This window comes from Oncorhynchus nerka, linkage group LG18, assembly GCF_034236695.1.
Source record: "Oncorhynchus nerka isolate Pitt River linkage group LG18, Oner_Uvic_2.0, whole genome shotgun sequence".
Taxonomy (NCBI): Eukaryota; Metazoa; Chordata; class Actinopteri; order Salmoniformes; family Salmonidae; genus Oncorhynchus; species Oncorhynchus nerka.
The window spans coordinates 64,592,055-64,613,499 of NC_088413.1; the positions used below are offsets into that span (position 1 = coordinate 64,592,055).

Sequence of the window (21,445 nt, forward strand, 5' to 3'; positions counted from 1 at the left end):
GAACTGCATGGATGGAGTAGACATCACAGAAGATAGGCGTGGTGATTAACTGAGTTGTCCCGAAGATGCAACACAACTAGAGCCTGTAGGACTTGTTTTGTTGATCGCTATGTCAAGAAAACAGAGCAGTGCTTTATTATAGCCATGGTGATTAACTGAACTGCATGGATGGAGTAGACATCACAGAAGATAGGCGTGGCAGTTGCAGCAGCAGAGAAATATTTGGGTCTGAGTGATTTTAGCGCAGAAGATCTACAGGGAGTTTTGAGAGAAGGGGTTCCATCCTCCAAGGCTGATGGCCTGGTGTAAGATCGTTTAGGGCCAAAGTAGTGGGATGGGTGGTGGGTTTTGGGGACAGACCGCTGCAGGGTTAGATGGTTGTGCAATTTATAATGTTACCCTTTCCTTTTTTTGTGATAAATGTGCAATATGCACTCCGACCTCTGAAAGGCAGCAATACTCAAAACAGCGTCTGGTCTGCCAAAAATTCACACGAAGAAGAATGTGTTTCGAGGAGGGCGGGATGTGTGCTCGGTATGTTGTTGTTTGTTAGTTGCGATGAGCAGTGCAACGTGATGGAGATAACAGTGTGAATGCTTTCCGAACAAACACAGTGGGATATCCCGATGTTTCAGCAGCCTTGCTGGGAATGGTGCAACTTTTCACTACGCAAGCGAACGAGTACGTGACATAATTATGTGAATATCCCCAAATTTAACAACTGTAGATGGAAATTGGACCTGCAAGCGCGTTCTGATTTTTCGTATCACACGCAAACTTGTCTGAGAATCCCTCGCGCGTCTTTCCACTGTGGTTGAGTTTGAAATGGTGTGGCGTGGGACCTACCCAGACTATCCTCAGATTTTTCCATGATTGAAGTGTTTGATATTTTCAAATCAGTCGTAAGCCTTTTGTAATTATTGTAATTCCGAGAGAAATTATGATATTGTTTTCGACTGCAGTTCGCAACAAACACGGATAAGGAGACCAGAAAAAAGTGGCGTACCAGCAGTCTCGACTTTCTTTGGTGAGCTGTCCAGAGGGCTGTCAAAACTGGAGGGTTTCTGTGATGGTATGCCGTCCGGGATGTGCCCGTAATGCTTGGTGAATGAAAACGGGTGTTGGCTCACAGGAAACGACAGAACATTCAGAAGTTTGCCCAGGAGTTAACGTTAGCCTAGCTAACTAGATCTAGTTACTTGGCTGCATGTTTCTTTTTGCTAGCTAGCTGACGTTAGTTGTCTCTATCTAGTCAATAGTAAAGTCATGTTGCTGGGTGATTCAGGTAACATTACCTAACTAGCGTAAGATAGTTAACGTTTGTTTATTTGGTCATGGTAGGTAGGTAGTTAGCTAGTTCAGTAAGCTAGCTAGGGCCAAGACTAATTAGCTAAGTATATTTGATTAAACCATTAGTTGCAAGCGTGCTAGTTGCTAGCTAGTGAAAAGTTTTAAGCATGTGGGAAGCTGTCACTAGTATCTAACTAACGTTACTAAGTTAGTTAGTTAGTTACGTAGCCTAGTAAGATGGATAGCCAAGTAGGTCTGGATGTCATGCTGGAAGCCATAGCCCATAAACGAATAAAACCATAGCTAGCTGATAAAACATGAACTCTAAAATGGTAGTAAGCTAAACCGTATACTAGCTCCTTTCAACATAATCTGGAAAAATTTGAATGTGATCCTATAATCAGACTGATCCCAGATCTGTTTATATTGTTTCGCCAACAACTATTAATTGTCTGTCTGGCATGACAACATAGTAGTTGACTGTATACTCCACACAGATCTGGGACCAGGCTATAATCAGACAACTATTTTTCCAGTAGATTAACATCACAGTTCTGTTGCTTTCATTTCAGCGGTGCTCCTGGCCCTGGACTGCTTCAACTGTGGAGGGGATCTCACTGAGTGACCATTGATGCTGCAACTCGGGGTGGCTGAGCCTATGCGAGAGTGCGAATACAGCCAGATCAGCACTCGCAGCTCAACCCCAATGGAAACTCCATACAAGAAGAGGACCCCCAAAAAGAGGAAGTGGCAAGCCTTCCCGGGGCGGAATAAATTTTACTGCAATGGGAGGATCATGATGGCCAGACAGACAGGGGTCTTCTACCTCACCCTCGTCCTCATTCTCATCACAAGCGGACTCTTCTTCACTTTTGAGTAAGTAGCTAAAGGTTTTTCCCTATGATTTTGCCATCCTTTGGCCCACATTGCCTATGAACAGGGTATTGGGGCTGTAGCTAACAAAGAGCCAGGGTTTATGGCCCAACCTGTCACTAAGCCAGTGGTAGCCTGTATGTGTATGAGACAGGCTCCCTCTCACTCTTCCTCAAGGTGCTCTTTCACCTTGAGCTGTCACATTGAGCAGCATCTTGTCTATGAGTTGGCAGAGTTGTATAAAGCCTTGTAATTCTGTTAGCTCAGCTTTAATGTTTAGTCTCAGACCTTTTTCTGGAAGTCTCAGCAATCAATATGGTGTAGATAGCATAGAAGACTTGTCTTAATTCTCATGCATCATTCTTACTGACAGGGACAGCCCACTTGATGTCCTTTGTCTCCTGAGTTACTCATCATGGTAACACCTGTCTGGTTTCCTTTGAAAAGGTGTGGCTGTTCTAGTTTCTGTCATCACAGGATCTGTGTTTGAATGAATCTATCATACGATACATGTCCATTCATGTAGATTGAATAAACCTGAGGTCATCCTTCCAAATAAATACATTTTAGTTTAGTTAAAGTATTTGGTATAGACAACCTCTCTCTCATTGTTACTGATCACACTTACCAGCTAAGAGATGCTTAACAACTGAGGTTTCTGATGTAGGCGTGCATCTTTCTGTCTCTACCATTTGCTCTCTTTTTTTTTTTCTCTCTCTCTCTCTCGCTCTTTCTTCATTGCTTCCTCTCTTGTTCTAGATTTCCCCATGCCTAGACTGGTTTACCCTCTTCTTCTAAAACGTCTCCAGTTCTCAGACGAGCTCTTTGTGACATGTTGTTTATTACTATATTTAATGTGGTGAAATATGGAGCCTGTAAAACCTGAGCAGCAGGCTGTTATACCCACAGACACCACTTCTCCTCTCCCACTGTCTGTCCCTGGTTTAATAACGTGCCTGCTGCCTGGTTGATCTCAGCAGCACGACAACCTGTGTCCCTCTCATCCATTTTCAGGAGGTTGTAAATTGGCCCTCCGTGACTTCCAGGTCCCATGGAGTACAAAGGGGAGAGCATATATTTAGACACTGAGTGCTATTAGCATGAGGGATGTCTCCACAGCACTGGACCAGTCAGTCACTCTTTTCGCTGCTTGTCCTGACTAATCACTCATTGTGGTCCAGGAGCCAGACAGTGCTTAGCACAAGAGGCTGCTGAGGGGAGGACGGCTCATAGTAATGGCTGGAATGGAGTGACTGGAATGGTATCAGACACATGGAAACCATGTTTGATGAGTTCAATACCATTCATGTATTCCGTTCCAGTCATTAATATGAGCCCGTCCACCACAATTAAGGTGCCACCCGTCCACCACAATTAAGGTGCCACCCAACCTCCTGTGGTGCTAAGGAAGATAAGTCTGTTTCTAACTCCTACCATGGATGTTGTTGCTCAATTAGACCGGCAGCTTTTCTCACTGTGTTCCGTATGCATGATCAAGCCCTGGGTGTATTCTGTACAGTGCATTCGTAAAATGTTCAGACCCTTTGACCTTTTCCACATTTTGTTACATTACAGCCTTATTCTACATGGATTAAATAATTATTTTTTTTGTCCTCATCAATCTATACATAATGTCCCATAATGACAAAGCAAAAAAACAGGTTTTTAGGAATGTTTGCACATTTCATATTTACATAAGTATTCAGACCCTTTACTCAGTACTTTGTTGAAGAACCTTTCAGCTATTACAGCCTAGAGTCTTCTTGGGTATGAGGCATGGCACACCTGTGTTTGGGGCGTTTCTCCCATTCTTCTCTGCAGATCATCTCAAGCTTTGTCAGGTTGGATGGGGAGTGTTGCTGCACAGCTATTTTCAGTTCTCTCCAGAGATGTTTGATTGGGTTCAAGTCCGGGCTCTGGCTGGGCCACTCAAAGACATCCAGAGAATTGTCCCGAAGCCACTCCTGCGTTGTCTTGGCTGTGTTGCTTAGGGCCGTTGTCCTGTTGGAAGGTGAACCTTCGCCCCAGTCTGAGGTCCTGTGTGCTCTGGAGCAGGTTTTCATCAAGGATCTCTCTGTTCTTTGCCCTGTTCACCTTTCCCTCAATCCTAGTCTCTGTCTCTGCTGCTGAAAAACATCCCCACAGCATGATGCTGCCACCATCATGCTTCACCGTAGGGATGGTGCCAAGTTTCCGGCAGATGTGACGCTTGGCATTCAGGCCAAAGCGTTCAATCATGGTTTCATCAGATCCGAGAATCTTGTTTCTCATGGTCTGAGAGTCTTTCAGCTGCCTTTTGGCAAACTCCAAGCAGGCTGTCATATGCCTTTTACTGTGGAGTGGCTTCCGTCTGGCCCCTCTACCATGAAGGCCTGATTGGTGGAGTGCAACAGAGATGGTTGTCCTTCTGGAAGTTTCTCCCATCTCCACAGAGGAACTCTGGAACTCTGTCAGAGTGACCATCAGGTTCTTGGTCACCTCCCTGACCAAGGCTTTTCTCCCCTGATAGCTCAGTTTAGCTGGGCGACCAGCTCTAGGAAGAGTCTTGGACGGTTCCAAACTTCTTCCATTTAAGATGGAGGCCACTGTGTTCTTGGGGACCTTCAAACCTGCAGACATTTTTTGGTACCCTTCCCCAGATCTGTGCCTCGACACAATCTGGTCTCGGAGCTCTACGGATAATTCCTTCAACCTCATGGCTTGGTTTTTGCTCTGATATGCACTGTCAACTTTGGGACCTTACATAGACAGGTGTGTGTCTTTCCAAATTATGTCCAATCAATTGATTTTTACCACAGGTGGACTCTAATCAAGTTGTAGAAACATCTCAAGGATGATTAATGTGAACAGGATGCACCTGAGCTCTCATAGCAATGTGACTGAATACTAATGTAAATAAGGTATCTCTGTTTTATTTTTTATAAATTTGCAAAAATGTCCAAACCTGTTTTTGCTTTGTCGTCATTCTGGGGTATTGTGTGTAGATTGAGGAAAAACAAATGATAGTCCCACTAAGCGCAAACCAGATGGGATGGCGTATCGCTGCAGAATGATGTGTTAGCCATGCTGGTTAAGTATGCCTTGAATTCTAAATAAATCACTGACATTGTCAACAGCAAAGCACCATAACACCACCTCCTCCATGCTTCATGGTGGGAACCACATATGCAGAGATCATCTGTTCACCTACTTTGCTTCTCACAAAGACGCAGCAGTTGGAACCAAAAATCTCATCAGAGCAAAGGACTAATGTCCATTGCTTGTGTTTCTTTGCCCAAGCAAATTCCCTTCATATTGGTGTCCTTTTAGTAGTGGTTTCTTTGCAGTAATTCGACCATGAAGGCCTGATTCATGCACTCTCCTCTAAGAATTAACCAATGATATCAGGCCACGTCCGGCCATGATTACAGACACCTGCTTGTGTCCTTTGACACTATATAAACTAGTTACCCGCAGTGTTTGTCATTATACCCTGATGAAGACAGCTTGTCTGTCGAAACGTTGGTTATTAAATTATTGCATCAGGGCTCCTAGAGTGTGTGGCTCTCCTTTTCCTTTTTTACTTGAACTCTGTGAAGCATTTATTTGGGCTGTGATTTCTGAGGCTTACAACTCTAATGAACATGTCCTCTGCAGCAGAGGTAACTCTGGGTCTTCCTTTCCTGTGGCAGTCATGAGAGCCAGTTTCATTGTAGCGCTTGATGGTTTTTGTGACTGCACTTGAAGAAACGTTCAAAATTCTTGAAATGTTTCTGGATTGACTGACCAACATGTCTTAAAGTAATGATGGACTGTTGTTTCTCTTTGCTTATTTGAGCTGCTGTTACCATAATATGGACTTGGTATTTTACCAAATAGGGCTATCTTCTGTATACCACCCCTGCCTTGTCACAACACAACTGATTGGCTCAAATGCATTAAGAAGGAAATACATTTCACAAATTAACTTTTAACAAGGCACACTAGTTAATTTATATTCATTCCAGGTGACTACCTAATGAAGCTGGTTGAGAGAATGCCAAGAGTGTGCAAAGCTGTCACCAAGGCAAAGGGTGCCTACTTTGAAGAATCTCAAATATAATATATTTTGACACTTTTGGTTACTACAGGATTCCATATGTGTTATTTCATAGTTTTGATGTCTTCACTATTATTCTACAATGTAGTAAAAAGAAAGGAAAAACCCTTGGAAGAGTAGGTGTCCAAATGTGTGACCTGTGTGTACTGAACACAAATATAAACGCAACCATTTTAAAGATTTTACTGTCATATGGTTCTTATATGGAAATCGGTCAATTTAAATAAATTCATTAGGCCGTAATCTATGGATTTCACATGACTGGGAATACAGATATGCATCTGCACACATGCATTAAAAACAAATGGGCCTCAGGATCTTGTTGCGGTATCTCTGTACATTGAAATTGCTATCGATAAAATGCAATTGTTGTCTGAGCTTACGCCTGGCAATACATATCCCCATCGGCACTATGTTCACTATATATATATATATATATTTTAATGTACTTTTCTCCACAATTTTGTTGTATCCAATTGTTAGTAGTTACTATCTTGTCTCATCGCTACAACTCCCGTACGGGCTCGGGAGAGACGAAGGTCGAAAGCCATGCGTCCTCCGAAACACAAACCAACCAAGTCGCACTGCTTCTTAACACAGCGCGCATCCAACCCGAAGCCAGCCGCACCAATGTGCCGGAGGAAACACCGTGCACCTGGCGACCTGGCTAGCGTGCACTGCGCCCGGCTCGCCACAGGAGTCGCTAGTGCGCGATGAGACAAGGATATCCCTACCGGCCAAACCCTCCCTAACCCGGACTACGCTAGGCCAATTGTGTGTCGCCCCACGGACCACCCGGTCGCGGCCGGCTGCGACAGAGCCTGGGCGTGAACCCTGAGTCTCTAAGCCACCCGGGAGGTCCTCTGATCACAATATTGACATCAGCAAACCGCTCGCCACACCACACCATACATGTGGTCTGCGGTTGGGAGGCTGGTTGGACGTTCTGCTAAATTCTTTGAAACAACAGTGGCGGATTATGGTAGAGAAATTAACATTCCATTCTCTGGCAACAGCTCTGGTGGACATTCCTGAAGTCACCTTGCCACTTGCATTCTCCTTCAACTTGAGACATCTGTGGCATAATGTTGTGTGACACAACTGCACATTTGAGTGGCTTTTATTGGCCCCAGCACAAGGTGCACCTGTGTAATGATCATGCTGCCTCAACATCTCCTTGATATGTTACACCTGTGAGGTGGATGGATTATCTTCGTGAAGGAAAAATGCTCACCAAGAGGGATGTAAACAAATTTGTGCACAACATTTGAGAGAAATAAGCTTTTTGTGCACATGGAACATTTCTGTGATCTTTTATTTCAGCTCATGAAACATGGGACCAACACTTTACATGTTGCGTTTTATATTTTTGTTCAGTATACTGTAGATGCAAGCGGCAGAGCCTGGTCCCCACACAAGGACCACTATCCACACACCTGGAGGATACCAGCTGCTTATTGGTGATTGACACCCCTCAATTTGTCCTTTCCTGCCTGCCTGTGTTTCCAGTAGAACCACATCCCCCTCTGTGTCGCCTGCTGCCTCTGTTTGTTATGACTGCAGGTTTCAGTTCACAGGAACTCTGGAGGATAACAGAGCTCATACAGAGAGCTCCGTACTGTTGTCTCCAGCCCCTCAGGCCATCGGAGTCCTCCTGACTGTCCCCTGTTCAGCTGAGAGGAACCAGCTATCTATCAGACAGGGTGCTAGTCAGTCCAGTCCTCAACTGCTGTCCTCTAATGGTTTCTAGATTTGCACTGCATTTCCTACCTTTTACCCTCTGCCAGTAACAGCTGAGCCCAAGGCATTATCGTAAACGTCTAGCCTAATCCCTATTGATGCCTGCCTGGCTGTCAACGTCTCCTTCATAAACACTGTATGAAGATGGTGTGTTATCCCTCACAGGACTTCTTTAATGATCAGAGCTGGACAGAAGTGTAATAACCAGGAATTCCTCTTCTTGCCCAACAGCAGGGACTTGACTGTCAGTCATTGGCCTTGAACTCTGATGAGAGGTCCTGGTGAGATCTGCCATGGTTCCTCTGCTTTCTCCAGACTTTCTTTCAGTTGGTCTCATGTGGAGAGCTGGGGAGAGAAAGCATAGATGTACTTATGAAGCAGTAAAGCCTGGGAGCGGGACAGATACAGGGCAGCAGGAAAAGCCGATATCTTCCTCATCCCTCTTTAATGTCCCCATCTCAGAGAGATGCTCAGCTATGTGTGTATATATGGTGAACCCTCTTAGTGAATGCCAGACTGAGCTGTTTATTATTCTGTTGTGTTGCTCTCTCCCAGACGCCCATGTGTCCTGTTGTTGCAACTTGTACATGTCAACCTTTTCCTCTTGTTTTGTTATAGTTTTATCTAGAAAAAGGTTTTCAGTAGTACTTTTGAGCAACTATAGTTCATGTTCTTTAAAGTACTATAGCCCTAGTTCCACAGCATCTTCTGTTGTGCAAGGAGATGGTCTGAACTCAGGTCTTTTTCTATGATATTTGTCTATTCTACACTGGAATTTAGGCTTAGTTATTAAAGGGCAGCAAGGCCGTAGCACTGCACAAATGAGTTGGAGCTGTGTGCCTGTGTTGATGGATGGTGGCTCGAAGCTTGCTATGTTAAGCCGTCTTTTGAGCTAAGAAATGTGGACAAAAGAAAAAAGCGCTGCAAGTTTCGATGCAGATTGTGTCAGGAGGTGTAGCCAATCAGCAGAGACGGCAGGCGATATTCAGTGCGTTGCGTAGTATATTCAGAACATTGCGTAGTATATGTGTAGTTTATGCTGCTCAGACAGGTATGGTTGCTATTAGAAAGGATGCTTTGTTTCTCTCTGTGAATCGTGCAAGACACCGTGACGCAGTTCCCCCTTTGTTTGTTTTCCACATCGTTCTCCAGAATAAAATCGACATCTTGGTCTAACATATGATCTACCACATTTGGCGTGCAAGTCCCTGTGTGTATGGATTAATGTTTAATTTAATGGGGATTTTTGTACGTTGACTCATTTAGGGTTAGTGGGTTGGTAGCGGAGCGATTAGTGCTTTTTGAGGTCTGTTCAATTGATTAAAAAATAATTGTTTTCAATTATTTTGGTTGAATGCTGTAACACAGAATAAAATAATTAAAGGCCCATGATTGTAGTGACTGCTAGGGCTGGGGGGATATAGCCAAAATATCATATCACAGTAAAAATTTCTGACTGTGTTTTATGTTTTTCAATAATAACAGTTCTAAATTGACTTTGAGTAGTCGTAACCCTAGGGTGGCAACACATACACTGATCAAAAATATAAACTCAACATGTTAAGTGTTGGTCCCATATTTCACGAGATGAAATAAAAATTCTCAAATTTTCCATATGCACCAATAAAATTGTGTGCACAAATGTCTTTACATCCCTGTCCAAACAGCCTCCCAACCGCAGACCACGTGTAACACGCCAACCCAGGACCTCCACATCTGGCTTCTTCACCTGCGGGATCGTCTGAGGATTTATTTCTGTCTGTACTAAAGCCCTTTTGTGGGAAAAACACATTTTGATTGGGTGAACCTGACTACCAAGTGGGTGGGCCTATGCCCATGGCTGCACCCTCGCACAGTCATATGAAATCCATAGATTTAGGGCCTTATGAATTTATTTAAATTGACTGCTTTCCTTATATGTACTGTAACTCAGTAAAATCTTTTGAAATTGTTTCATGTTTTGTCTATTTTTCTGATTTTTAAATGGGTCTTTTTACATTGACTGTTTTATATTGTTCAACTAAACTTAAACCAAAAATAATTTTCAGCATGAATCATTTCTGTATTTCGTGCACTCATTTGAGATTATTTCCACGGTGCCATATTTTTAACCAAATGCGATTTTAGTAAAACACTTGGGTCAACTGTTGGAGTCAAGGAAATATAATTATTATTCTAATTGTATAGTTAGAATATAATAGTGTGCACTTTGAATACAGTGTTTGACAACGAATGAAAATGCCAGGGAGGAGTTATTGTGACAGGGTAGGAACTAAAGTGTTGATAAGTGTGTTTCCTAGGGAAAACACTTATCTTAGTTACTACATGTAGCTAACATATTCATGCTTAGCATATTCCTCTTTGATTTAGTAGATACTGTTGCACAAACAACATGCTGATTTAGGTCTACACAATCACTGGTATTATGCTCTATAGCTAGTTATGTTTGCTCTGACTCAGTAACTGTATTAGCTAACTAGTGATTAGCATTAGTTGCTAACATGATTTAGCCGCAACTTGTTAAGAAAAGACTATCAGTTTTCAGATGTAAGAGAAACAAACTAATAGTGTAATTATAGAACACTAGTGGATTTATATTAACCTCTTCAGCTTAGGTCTACTTTTTTGAAAATTCTGTTAAAAATCGCGCAACATTTCAACGTCCTGCTACTCATGCCAGGAATATAGTATATGCATATGATTAGTATGTGTGGATAGAAAACACTCTGACGTTTCTAAAACTGGTTAAATCACGGCTGTGGCTTTTGATCACCAAAAAGGGAAAAAATATCAATGCGCCAGTTGCATGTATTGTCTATGGCACAGCAAAATAGATGGCTCCCAGCTTACAAGTCCTACAGCTTCCACACGATGTCGCCTGTCTTGGCAATTGCCTGGAGGTTGTTCCTTGGTCAAACGAAGAAGAGACACCCCATACCATCCGGTGTACTACAGGATGTTTTGGAAGAGAGATTTTCGGCCATGATTTGAAGACGTGGAGCTATTGAATACACATCGCCCCGTGATCAATTTGATAGATTATTAACGTTTACTAATACCTAAAGTTGGATTACAAAAGTATTTCGAAGTGTTTTGTGAAAGTTTATCGTCGACTTTTTTAATTTAAAAAAATGACGTTGCGTTTTAAAACAGTGTTTTTTTCTGGATCACACCGTTTTCAAAAATGGACATTTTGGGTATATATGGACCGATTTAATCGAAAAAAAGACCCAATAGTGATGTTTATGGGACATATAGGAGTGCCAACAAAGAAGCTTGTCAAAGGTAATGAATGTTTTATATTTTATTTCTGCGTTTTGTGTAGCTTCGGCTACGCTAATTCTTTTGTTTACGTCCCCTTCAGGTATTTCGGGGTGTTGCATGCTATCAGATAATAGCTTCTCATGCTTTCGCCGAAAAGCATTTTGAAAATCTGACTTGTTGGCTAGATTCACAACGAGTGTAGCTTTAATTCAGTACCTTGCATGTGTGTTTTAATGAGCGTTTGAGTTTTAACGAGTGCTATTAGCATTTGGCGTGGCGCATTTGCATTTCCTGATGGCTGGGTGGGACGCAGACGTCTCAGGTGGCGCTAAGAGCAAAGTGAAAACCGCATCATCAACGTGTGCTGTATTGTCCATGCAGACTAAACGCAAGTGTCTCGTGGTTGAGTAAGTACAAATGAAGAGGGGGAGAGAGAGACCCCTGTTTATAGAGGGTAAAGTAAAAACCTAAACCGGTCCATGCATCAACACCGGTGTGTATATAGTAAAATACGGTATTTTATTTGACCTTTTATTTAACTAGGCAAGTCAGTTAAGAACAAATTCTTATTTTCAATGATGGCTTAGGAACAGTGCCTTGTTCAGGGGCAGAACGACAGATTTGTACCTTGTCAGCTCGGGGATTTGATCTTGCAACCTTTCGGTTACTAGTCCAACGCTCTAACCACTAGGCTATCTGCCACCTTATACTGTCCAGCCCTAGTGATTGCCCATTACTGCTTATCACTTATTGACAATAAAAATGATACTGAACTAAAATATAAACACAACATGTAAAGTGTTGGTTCCATGTTTCATGAGCTGAAATAAAAGATCCCAGAAATGTTCCATTCGCACAAAAAGCTTATTTCTCTAATTTTGTGCAAACATTTGTTTACATCCCTGTTGAGCATTTCTCCTTTTGCCAGAGGCAGGTCGTTATTGCGTTGGACTAGTTAACTGTAAGGTTGCAAGATTGCAACCAGGACTTCCACATCAGAATTCTTCAGCTGTGGGATCGTCTTGAGATTTCCTTCTATGAACTGTAACTCAGTAAAATCATTGTAATTGTTGCATGTTGCGTTTTTATATTTTTGTTCAGTATAAATGTAAGGGAGATGTTTAACCAGGTGTGTTATGGTGAGGGTATGCAGCGTGGTTTTTATGTGGGTGTTGGAAAGCAGGATCTTGTTGTCCATTCACACACCCCCGAGCTCTCCTTTCCATAGTCTAATCCATCTCTGCATCCTGGCTCCTAACGGCTGCAGCTCTCTGCTGGCCTGGCTGTGTCTGAGGAGTGAATCCACATAGGGGAGGGGGGAACATACGCAGAGGGTGTGCCTCAGTGCCTGCCTCGTTGACTGGCCTTCATAAACCTCTTTAAAGCATGCGATTAGGATTGACTAAAAGCTCAGCAGTTTTTGAATAGTGAGTAAGCTTTGCTATTAAGTAGGGGAGGCAACGAGAAAGAGATTTTGCCATCAGCACTAAGTTCTTTGAGTCTCCTGATAGAGGAGAGTGGAACAGAAACATTGCCTTGAGGAAAGGAGAGTTAAGGACAACTAAATGCTCTTCATCATAGCTCCCTCTTGACGAGACTTTTTCAATGTCAGGCAGTGCCACTACAAATGTGGTTTTAAGTTGCCATCCACAAATAAGGGCCTTATCCGCTTGTACCACTTTTACAACTTCCATTAGTGTGAGCTCACATAACACGTGGGTCTAGATAATTTTTCAGTCCCCAGCATTGCAGGGCATTAGAAACCAACACAAATAATGATCACACATGATCACACCACCAGTGGAGCTGCTGATCAAAACTACTCTCCACCCCCACATCCACATTAATGCCAGGGCATGCTCATTTGTTTTCTCATCATGCTGAAGTGCTCTGTTATTATGAATATGATCCCGTAGAGCAGCTGTTGCAGCTATGTAACCCTGTGGTGAGTCATCATACTTTCTCATTTGCATGGCCTGCCTGTGACTGAGCAGGTAGTAGTCATGTAGCTATGATGGGATGGCATGGTAACTCAGTGGGGTATGGAATGGGATTCGACTTTCATTTCATATAGCCATTCAATTATTGGCATTATTATTATTAACGTTTTCTGCATTTCTGTGATCTAGCTCTTTGTTCAAAGCTAAAACTGTGAACTTCTCCTTTTCAGAGACTGTTTGCAGATTGGCTATACCTAATTGAACACCCCAGGCAAAGCATTAGTAGCAAATTAGTGTAACTGCCTCCTTCAAAGAATACAGCAGGTCAGAATTCCCCCAGGAAAGAATGTTGGACTGTTTTTAAAATTTTATTACAGTATTAAATAGGATACATCCTCTATGTATCTTTATTAGTTCTGCCCAGTGCTCAGAGAGAAGGTCATCTGCTTTGGAGGACTATGCAAAGGCAGAACTCCTGTAACCGTTAAGTCAGTCATCGGGGCAGCTTAATGATGATGAATTGTGTAAAACATTCGGCTGAACCCCTGAAGGCAGCAGCTTGGAGCAGAACAGCCACACCTGCATTACACACACGCTTCCCTGAGGATAAAGCACACGCTTTTCTGAGACTTAAGACCTTGTTGAAAGCTTTTCTGAAGAAGGGGGTTTGTTCTAGGCCTACATGGAGTCAGCAAGAAACCACACCTGCCATTTATTTTAACAACATACACAATAACCTGCCTTTCACTAAATCCCCAACCACAGAAGAGTTCAATTTGCTTTTCATTACTGTATATTTCATAAGCTGAACTTTATTGACACACTTACCTGCATTGCATAACTGGTCATTGAATCACAATGAAAGGTAGAATACTAACATAAAATATGTTAAAGATTGTCCAGTCACATCTGTGTGTTTACCAAACATTTCCCTTTTTTGGACATGACATCGCTTCTCGCAGGTCACCTTGTCACGCACTTTCCTTTCCTGTTTCCGTCTCTTTCCTGTGGATGGCGAGAGGCTAACTCTGTCAGCTAGACTTAGTCCAACCAGGCAGAAATCAAGTTGTGTTCCTTCTCATCCCAACTCCCCCAGGCTGTCACTGACTTCTGGTCCCCAATATGTGCCACACAGCCTTCTCATTCTACCCATGTCCGTTCACTTGGGTGGGGGTAATTGAGTGCATTGCATATGTTGGCGGCTTATACTAACACATTTGGAAGGATTTTCACACACACACACACACACACACACACACACACACACACACATACTTCTGCTCTGCAAAGCTTTGATTGTTGCTCTGCTGGTAGCACATCATGCTACCAGAGGACATGACAACTAATTCATAACAGCTTTCACTGTGCTTGACAGGCAAATCATTTCTTCCAGGTTAGGTTCATGCCCTGCCCTTGTGTAGATGCAATTAAGTGCAATGAGAATGCAATTAAACATAATGCTGACAAAGCTCTGAATCCATAGGCTATAGATTAAAAAGTAATGAATACTCTTTGCTAAAGGCCACTAAAGCTGCTGTTTTAATGGTCTACGCTCAGAGAAATTAATGGACCTTTCAGCAATGTTTTTTATCAACGTGCTTAATGGCTAACTAGCCTGCTTAATCATTTTCATTCTGTCCTGCAAATGCAGCATTAGATAAGTGCTTTATCTTTCACATAGCAGCTTCTTCTCTTGCACTACATCGTCTGCCTTCAGCTCTCACAAAACAAACCCATCAACTTCTCATGCAAACAGTTATACATAGCTTCCCACTTATGCACATTTTGTCCCCCCCCCCCCAGGCTGTTTGTAGTAGATCAGAGGGTATTGATCGTCTCTAAAGCCTTTTACAGCCTAGTACTCTAGTTCTGGGGGTTCTAATGACGTGAAACATAGGCACTAGGCAACTGTGAAAGAGTGTTGCCACATCTCACAACAAGCTGCTGGGAAGATTATTATAATCTATTTAGCAAGAGAGACCTGGCCAAAATAGTTGCACACAAAGTTTCAAACATTTACAACATAAAACACAAAGCACTCCAGTTTTAAAACCTCGGTTTACACACATTGAACAGGCGTATTAGTTTATGGAGGAGTGGTTCAACACCTGTATGTATTGTCCCATCAAGTGAAATGGGTTGTTTTACAGGATATGCCGTAGTACGGCTCACCTGGAGCATATTAGGGTTAAGTGTCTTGCTCGAGCACATCAACAGATGTTTCACCTTGTCTGCTCAAGTATTCAAACCAGCAACCTTTCAGTTACTAAGGTAGGGGTCAAAAGATTGACAACCCCCTAAATCATTTTTCACCATAAGGTAAAATCGAACAAAAATAATTTAAGGAGACGATTTCCTGTACTTTAAGTCCTTTTTTGAGGCTCGTTCCAAGTAGAGGGGGACAGAGTACTGGAACACTTATTTTTTTTATTTTTTTTACCTACGCCGTATGTCCACCAGATGCGCATGAGCTTTGCCGAATGTTGTTTTTGCCAGATGTCTAGTCTGCATTTTCCATACATGACGCACATGTGCTTCGCAAGCCTGCAGAATGGTTTACAGCATGGAGAAGGTCATTTTGCTACCGGTGCCTCCATGCTAAAAATGCTGTAGGGAGACACATTGCCAATACGATTGGATTACCTGGTCAGTTGAATGGGAAATAATTAGCTGGAAAGTGGGAGCTAGGTGCTGTTAATTTTTTGGGGATAAGCTATACAGCAAAGTGGTTAGCTTTGTAGTTAGCTTGACTGTTTATGAACTTCTGCTTGTACCACCGCACGGTAAAGCAACGCATGAGTTGAAAATATTGAATGCATGCAGTACACAGAACACAGCGAAGTCTAGTGTGGCATCCCCAACGCAGCGTTGCGGACTGCTCCATTGACAATGAATGACTTCCGCTGGACCGCGAAGAGTTTGACGCATCTGGTGGACATGCAGTCCTGTGAGCGTAGGCGATAATTGTCATTAGCTTGCTGGACAATCTAGGTACTCTGGTAAAATGGGGGCCTTCCATTAAGATCTGTGAGAAGTGGTAAATAATGTATAGGGGATGTGATAACTATAACCCGTGTCTGGTTATTGTTGCGATTAATCTTCTCTGCTGGAGACAAAATTAGTGGGAAGACCTTCAGGTACCTCACCGAGGTAAAAAAAAATATTGTGCGAGATGCCACCGGTGATGATCAACTTACTCTCTTGAGTCTATTGCTTTTGAACCCGGCTCAACAGGACATGGATCTGACACTTCTGACTCATGTTCAGAGTATTTCCAAGAGACTGCTCAAACAGAATCCTGATTGACTGTTAATTTGCTTCCTCTTCCTGTTTCAGAATGGTATTGCTTCTTACTGAAAACAGCACAGATTAATTTTAAATGTCCCTAGACTGTGGTGTAGGTTGTAGGAGGGGAAATGGGCTTGGCTCAGATTCAAGCATCTCTAGTGTTTTGTTGGCCTTTGACCTCTTGGCTCAAAACGCGAAACTCAAATCACTGTGTTTAAATTTCTTCGTTTTAGTAATGAGGAGAAAGTTCATAAATGTTTGTCCTTTGATTCATTACCAAACTATTTGTTTAAATTGCAGAGGGGCGGTGTGTTCCTATAGTCTCATCTGTGTTTTTATGTGGTGATGACAGTGAGTTAACTGGAATATTGGCAATTTAGTGTTAGGCATACCATTTGCCTAGACAAGGAGTGTTGAACTGTCCATCTAGGCCATAGGCTGATCTGAAGCAGTGTTGGTGTTTTTGACTGATGGGCTGATGTCACTTCTGTAGAACTTCAGTGCTTCAACATAAAGGCACCACATGTGGAGGTTCCTCTAGTGAAATGCATGAAACAGTCTGCTTGTGGTAAACGTACGATGGAGTCAAGATGTCACACATGGAATGTAAATGCATGTTTATGTCTGAGACGCAATTTAAACTTTTTTTAAATTGAAAGTGATGGTAAGCTCCGAAACCCAAATAAACTCCCCATATGGTACGCAGCAGTGCATAATCCTAACCCACATCATCCTCCATGGATTTGTACAGTCTGCTTTAACTTCTTAGTGATCCCTTCCCGCTCGAATCCTGGTAACTGGATTGATTTGACAACATCCAGTGAAATTGCAGCGCGCCAAATTCAAAAACATAAATACTCATAATAAAAATGGACAAAATATGCATGTGTAATACATCAAAATAAAGTTGAACTTCTTGTTAATCCAGCAGCAGTGTCAGATTTCAAAAAGGCTTTACGGCAAAAGCAGACCATTATCTGATTATCTGAGGACAGTGCCCCGCATACCAACACATGAAAATCATATTTCAACCAGTCAGAAATAACAATATAATTCATGCCTTACCTTTTGAAGATCTTCTGTTGGCACTCAAATGTCCAAGAAACATCACAAATGGTCCTTTTGTTCGATAAATTCCTTCTTTATATCACCAAAATGTACATTTATTTGGTGCGTTTGATTAAAAAAATACACCGGTTCCAACTCGCCCAACATGACTACAAAGTATCTAATAAGTTACCTGTGAACTTGGTCCAAACATTTAAGACTATATTTTTATTTTTTTATGGTCAGATAATGGAGTTGCATACAGGCACATTTTTTGTTGTTGTCATCTATCATGTTAGGAAGTTAGTCTCATGATGTACTCCCTTCCTGCATTCCTACAGTGAACTGTCACAAACTTTTAATTGACTGTCTTTGCTATTAAAAGCAGCCAATTGCCTCTGTGCCATGGTAAGGTTAGGTGATGTCAGTTTTCGGGACCCCCTCAGTTGGTTCGTGATTTAAATGTTATTTCTCAAAAGCCAATGTGTTCCCACACTGTTGTCGTTAAAACCCTCTACCCCCTTTCACTAATTTCACAGTCCACAGCTATAATTCAAACCACAGTTGTAGTGAATTGACAAGCCCATATCATCTGCCCTATCTAGTTAATTCTGGATAGCCTTTTTTTGGTTGTCATCCTCATGCATTTAAAAGAGAAAAGAGAAAGGCCTCCATAACAATTAGGCCAAACTTCCAGATTGGGCATTGGTTCGCATCACCAGCTACCAGCACTCGCAGTGGGCTCTGAGGGAGGAGAGTGGCGCGATCAGAGAAAGAGCTGGAGAACGTGCAAGCTGAGAGGGCTCTGTGGGTGTAATTTTTCCGGTGGTACGCTGTTCATTTGAGACGAATCGTTTCAGGGATGGAATATTTCCCTCCTGATAAAGTAGGTCAGTGCTATAATACCCAATGGATCAACTCTGAGGGGAGGGGGGGAAGACGGCAGTTTGACCCTTAAGCCGAGAGAGGTGGAAAACCAGTTATAAAACAAGGAAAAAGAGCTGCTGTGGCAGGGCAGGGGAAATTGACGAGACATAGCTGAGGCTTGGTGCACCATGCTTGGAGGGAGATGTGGGACATCGTACCCCGGAATCTGACTCCGTTAACAACCCGTCCAAAGAATGTCGGAAGACCGGGTCTGACCCCGCTGCAGTTTGCCATCAGATCTCATGAAACCCGATTTAATGATGCCTGAAATCACTGTTTTATTTGCTTTTGTGAGGTCTCTTAACCTTTCTAGCGCAGGCATTCCGCTAGCGGAACCCCTCGACAACATTCCTCTGAAAAGGCAGCGCGCAAAATTCAAAAATATTTTTGGGAAATATGTAACTTTCACACATTAACAAGTCCAATACAGCAAATCTTGTTAATCTACCCATCGTGTCCGATTTCAAAAATGCTTTACAGCGAAAGCACAACATATGATTATGTTAGATCATAGCCAAGTCCAAAAAAACACACAGCCATTTTCCCAGCCAAAAATAGAAATATAGATAAAATGAATCACTAACCTTTGATTTTCATCAGATGACACTCATAGGACATCATGTTACACAATACATGTATGTTTTGTTCGATAATGTGCATATTTATATCAAAAAATCTCAGTGTACATTGGCGCGTTACGTGCAGTAATGTTTTGATTCCAAAACATCTGGAGATTTTGCAGAAATACTCATAATAAACATTGATATTAGAACTGTTATTCACAGAATTAAAGATAGACTTCTCCTTAATGCAACCTCTGTCAGATTTTTTTTTTTACTTGACGGAAAAAGCATAATCTGAGAACGGAGCTCAGAACCCAAAGCCAGAGGAATATCTGCCATTTTGGAGTCAACAGAAGTTAGAAATTACACCATAAATATTCACTTACCTTTGATGATTGTCATCAGAAGGCACTCCCAGGAATCCCAGTTCGACAATAAATTACCGCTTTGTTCCATAAAGTCCATAATTTATGTCCAAATAGCCACTTGTTGTTAGCATGTTCAGCCCAGTAATCCATCTTCATGAGGCACAGGCACTTCGTCCAGACAAACTCAAAGTTCCGTTAGTCTTTTAGAAACATGTCAAACAATGTATGGAATCAATCTTTAGGATGTTTTTAACATAAAACATCAATAATATTCCAACCGGATAATTCCTTTGTCTGAAGAAAAGCACTGGAACGAGAGGTAACTCTGTCGGGAGCGCGCGTCATGAGACCAAGGCACTCTGCCAGACCACTGACTCAGAGGTCTCATGAGCCCCTCCTTTATAGTAGAATCCTCCTTCAAGTTTCTAAAGATGATTGACATCTAATGGAAGCTGTAGGAAGTGCAGCTTTATCCATATCTCAATGTGTATTTGGTAGGCCAAGCTTTAAAAAACTATAAACCTCAGATGTCCCACTTCCTGGTTGGATTTGTCTCAGGTCTTCGCCTGCCATATGAGTTCTGTTATACTCCGACATCATTCAGACATCAACAGTTTTAGAAACTTCAGTGTTTTCTATCCAATACTAATAATAATATGCATATATTAGCATCTGGGACAGAGTAGGAGGCAGTTCACGCTGGGCACGCTATTCATCCAAAAGTGAAAATGCTGCCCCCTATCCCAAAAAGGTTAAGAACTTGGGAGGGGGGAGGCAAAGGATTTAGTGACACTGCCTTGAGCTACGCTGGGCAATGAGATTGCAGGTTTAGACCGAACTCTTTGTTATTTTGGGTGACTGGGTGGCCTAGCTATGCTGTAATTGCAGTCCCGGATAGGGCTGTTGCAGTGACTGTATTACCGCCACACTGGCAGTCATGACTGCAGCAAAATTCCACATGACCGTTGAGTCACGGTAATCTCCTGTTATGTAGTCTGGACATGCGTTGGTAGTACCCAACTCGCTAACTACCATCAGGTCCTAATGGCCTGGTACTCAGGGTTTTATTGTCCCTCCATCAGGTCCTAATGGCCTGGTACTCAGGGTTCTATTGTCCCTCTAACCACTCTAACATCAATGCAAATGAAATCGAAAATCACATCAAACACTTATCATCAAAACAATATCATGCTTTTAAAACTCACCTCACTGTCATGATCAATTTGAAGAGAGAAGTTCAACAGCAGGTTGAAACTGAGTGTAAAACATGGTTGTTGTGGGGATTTGTTTGAAATCCATATACATATTTGAGCTTATGCATACTCTTCGAGGGCATATAGATTAGAGGTCGACCGATTTTAATCAGCATGGGCGATTTAATTAGTTTTCATAACAATCAGTAATTGGCCTTTTTGCTCTATCAAATATCAAATCATAGACTTAACTATAATAAACACACAGAAATACGAGCCTTAGGTCAAATCCGGAAACTTATCACCTCGAAAACAAAATGTTTATTCCGTTCCGTATTTTATCTAACGAGTGGCATCCCTAAGTCTTAATATTCCTGTTACATTGCACAACCTTCAATGTTATGTCATAATTATGTAAAATTCTGTCTAATTAGTTCGCAAAGAGCCAGGCGGCCCAAACTGTTGCATATACCCTGACTCTGCGTGCAATGAAAGCAAGGGAAGTGACACAATTTCACCTGGTTAATATTGCCTGCTAAGCTGGATTTATTTTAGCTAAATATGCAGGTTTAAAAATATATACTTGTGTATTGATTTTTTAAAAAAGGCATTGATGTTTAAGTACAGATTGGAGCAACGACAGTCGTTTTTTATAAGATAAGTTTAATGCTAGCTAGCAACTTACCTAACAGGCAGGCTCCTCGTGAGGCAGGTGGTTAGAGCGTTGGACTAGTTAACTGTAAGGTTGCAAGATTGAATCCCCCTGACAAGGTACAAATCTGTTGTTCTGCCTCGTTTCTAGGCTGTCATTGAAAATAAGGTGTTCTTAAATGACTTGCCTAGTTAAATAAAGATTAAATAAAGGTGTAAAAAA

General features: G+C 42.1%; 1 protein-coding gene and 1 long non-coding RNA gene across 9 annotated transcripts in view; both read left to right on the forward strand.

Annotated features, from left to right (window-relative positions):
* Positions 1-466: 466 nt before the first annotated feature.
* The window catches only part of LOC115146335 (palmitoyltransferase ZDHHC14-like), an 89,321-nt gene continuing 68,342 nt past the window's right edge, over positions 467-21,445 (forward strand). For 2 of the 8 annotated variants that reach the window (XM_029688352.2, XM_029688360.2), the window contains exons 1-2: positions 542-1,027; positions 1,863-2,166. In XM_029688352.2, coding sequence (XP_029544212.1) covers positions 1,922-2,166 — 245 coding nt within the window. In that variant the 5' untranslated portion in view covers positions 542-1,027; positions 1,863-1,921. The other 6 variants (XM_029688355.2, XM_029688358.2, XM_029688354.2 and 3 more) reach the window with 6 other exon arrangements.
* Positions 6,848-9,932, forward strand: LOC135561909 (uncharacterized). Its single transcript, XR_010459786.1, has 2 exons — positions 6,848-7,701; positions 9,649-9,932. It is a non-coding gene; the product is annotated as an uncharacterized LOC135561909 (long non-coding RNA).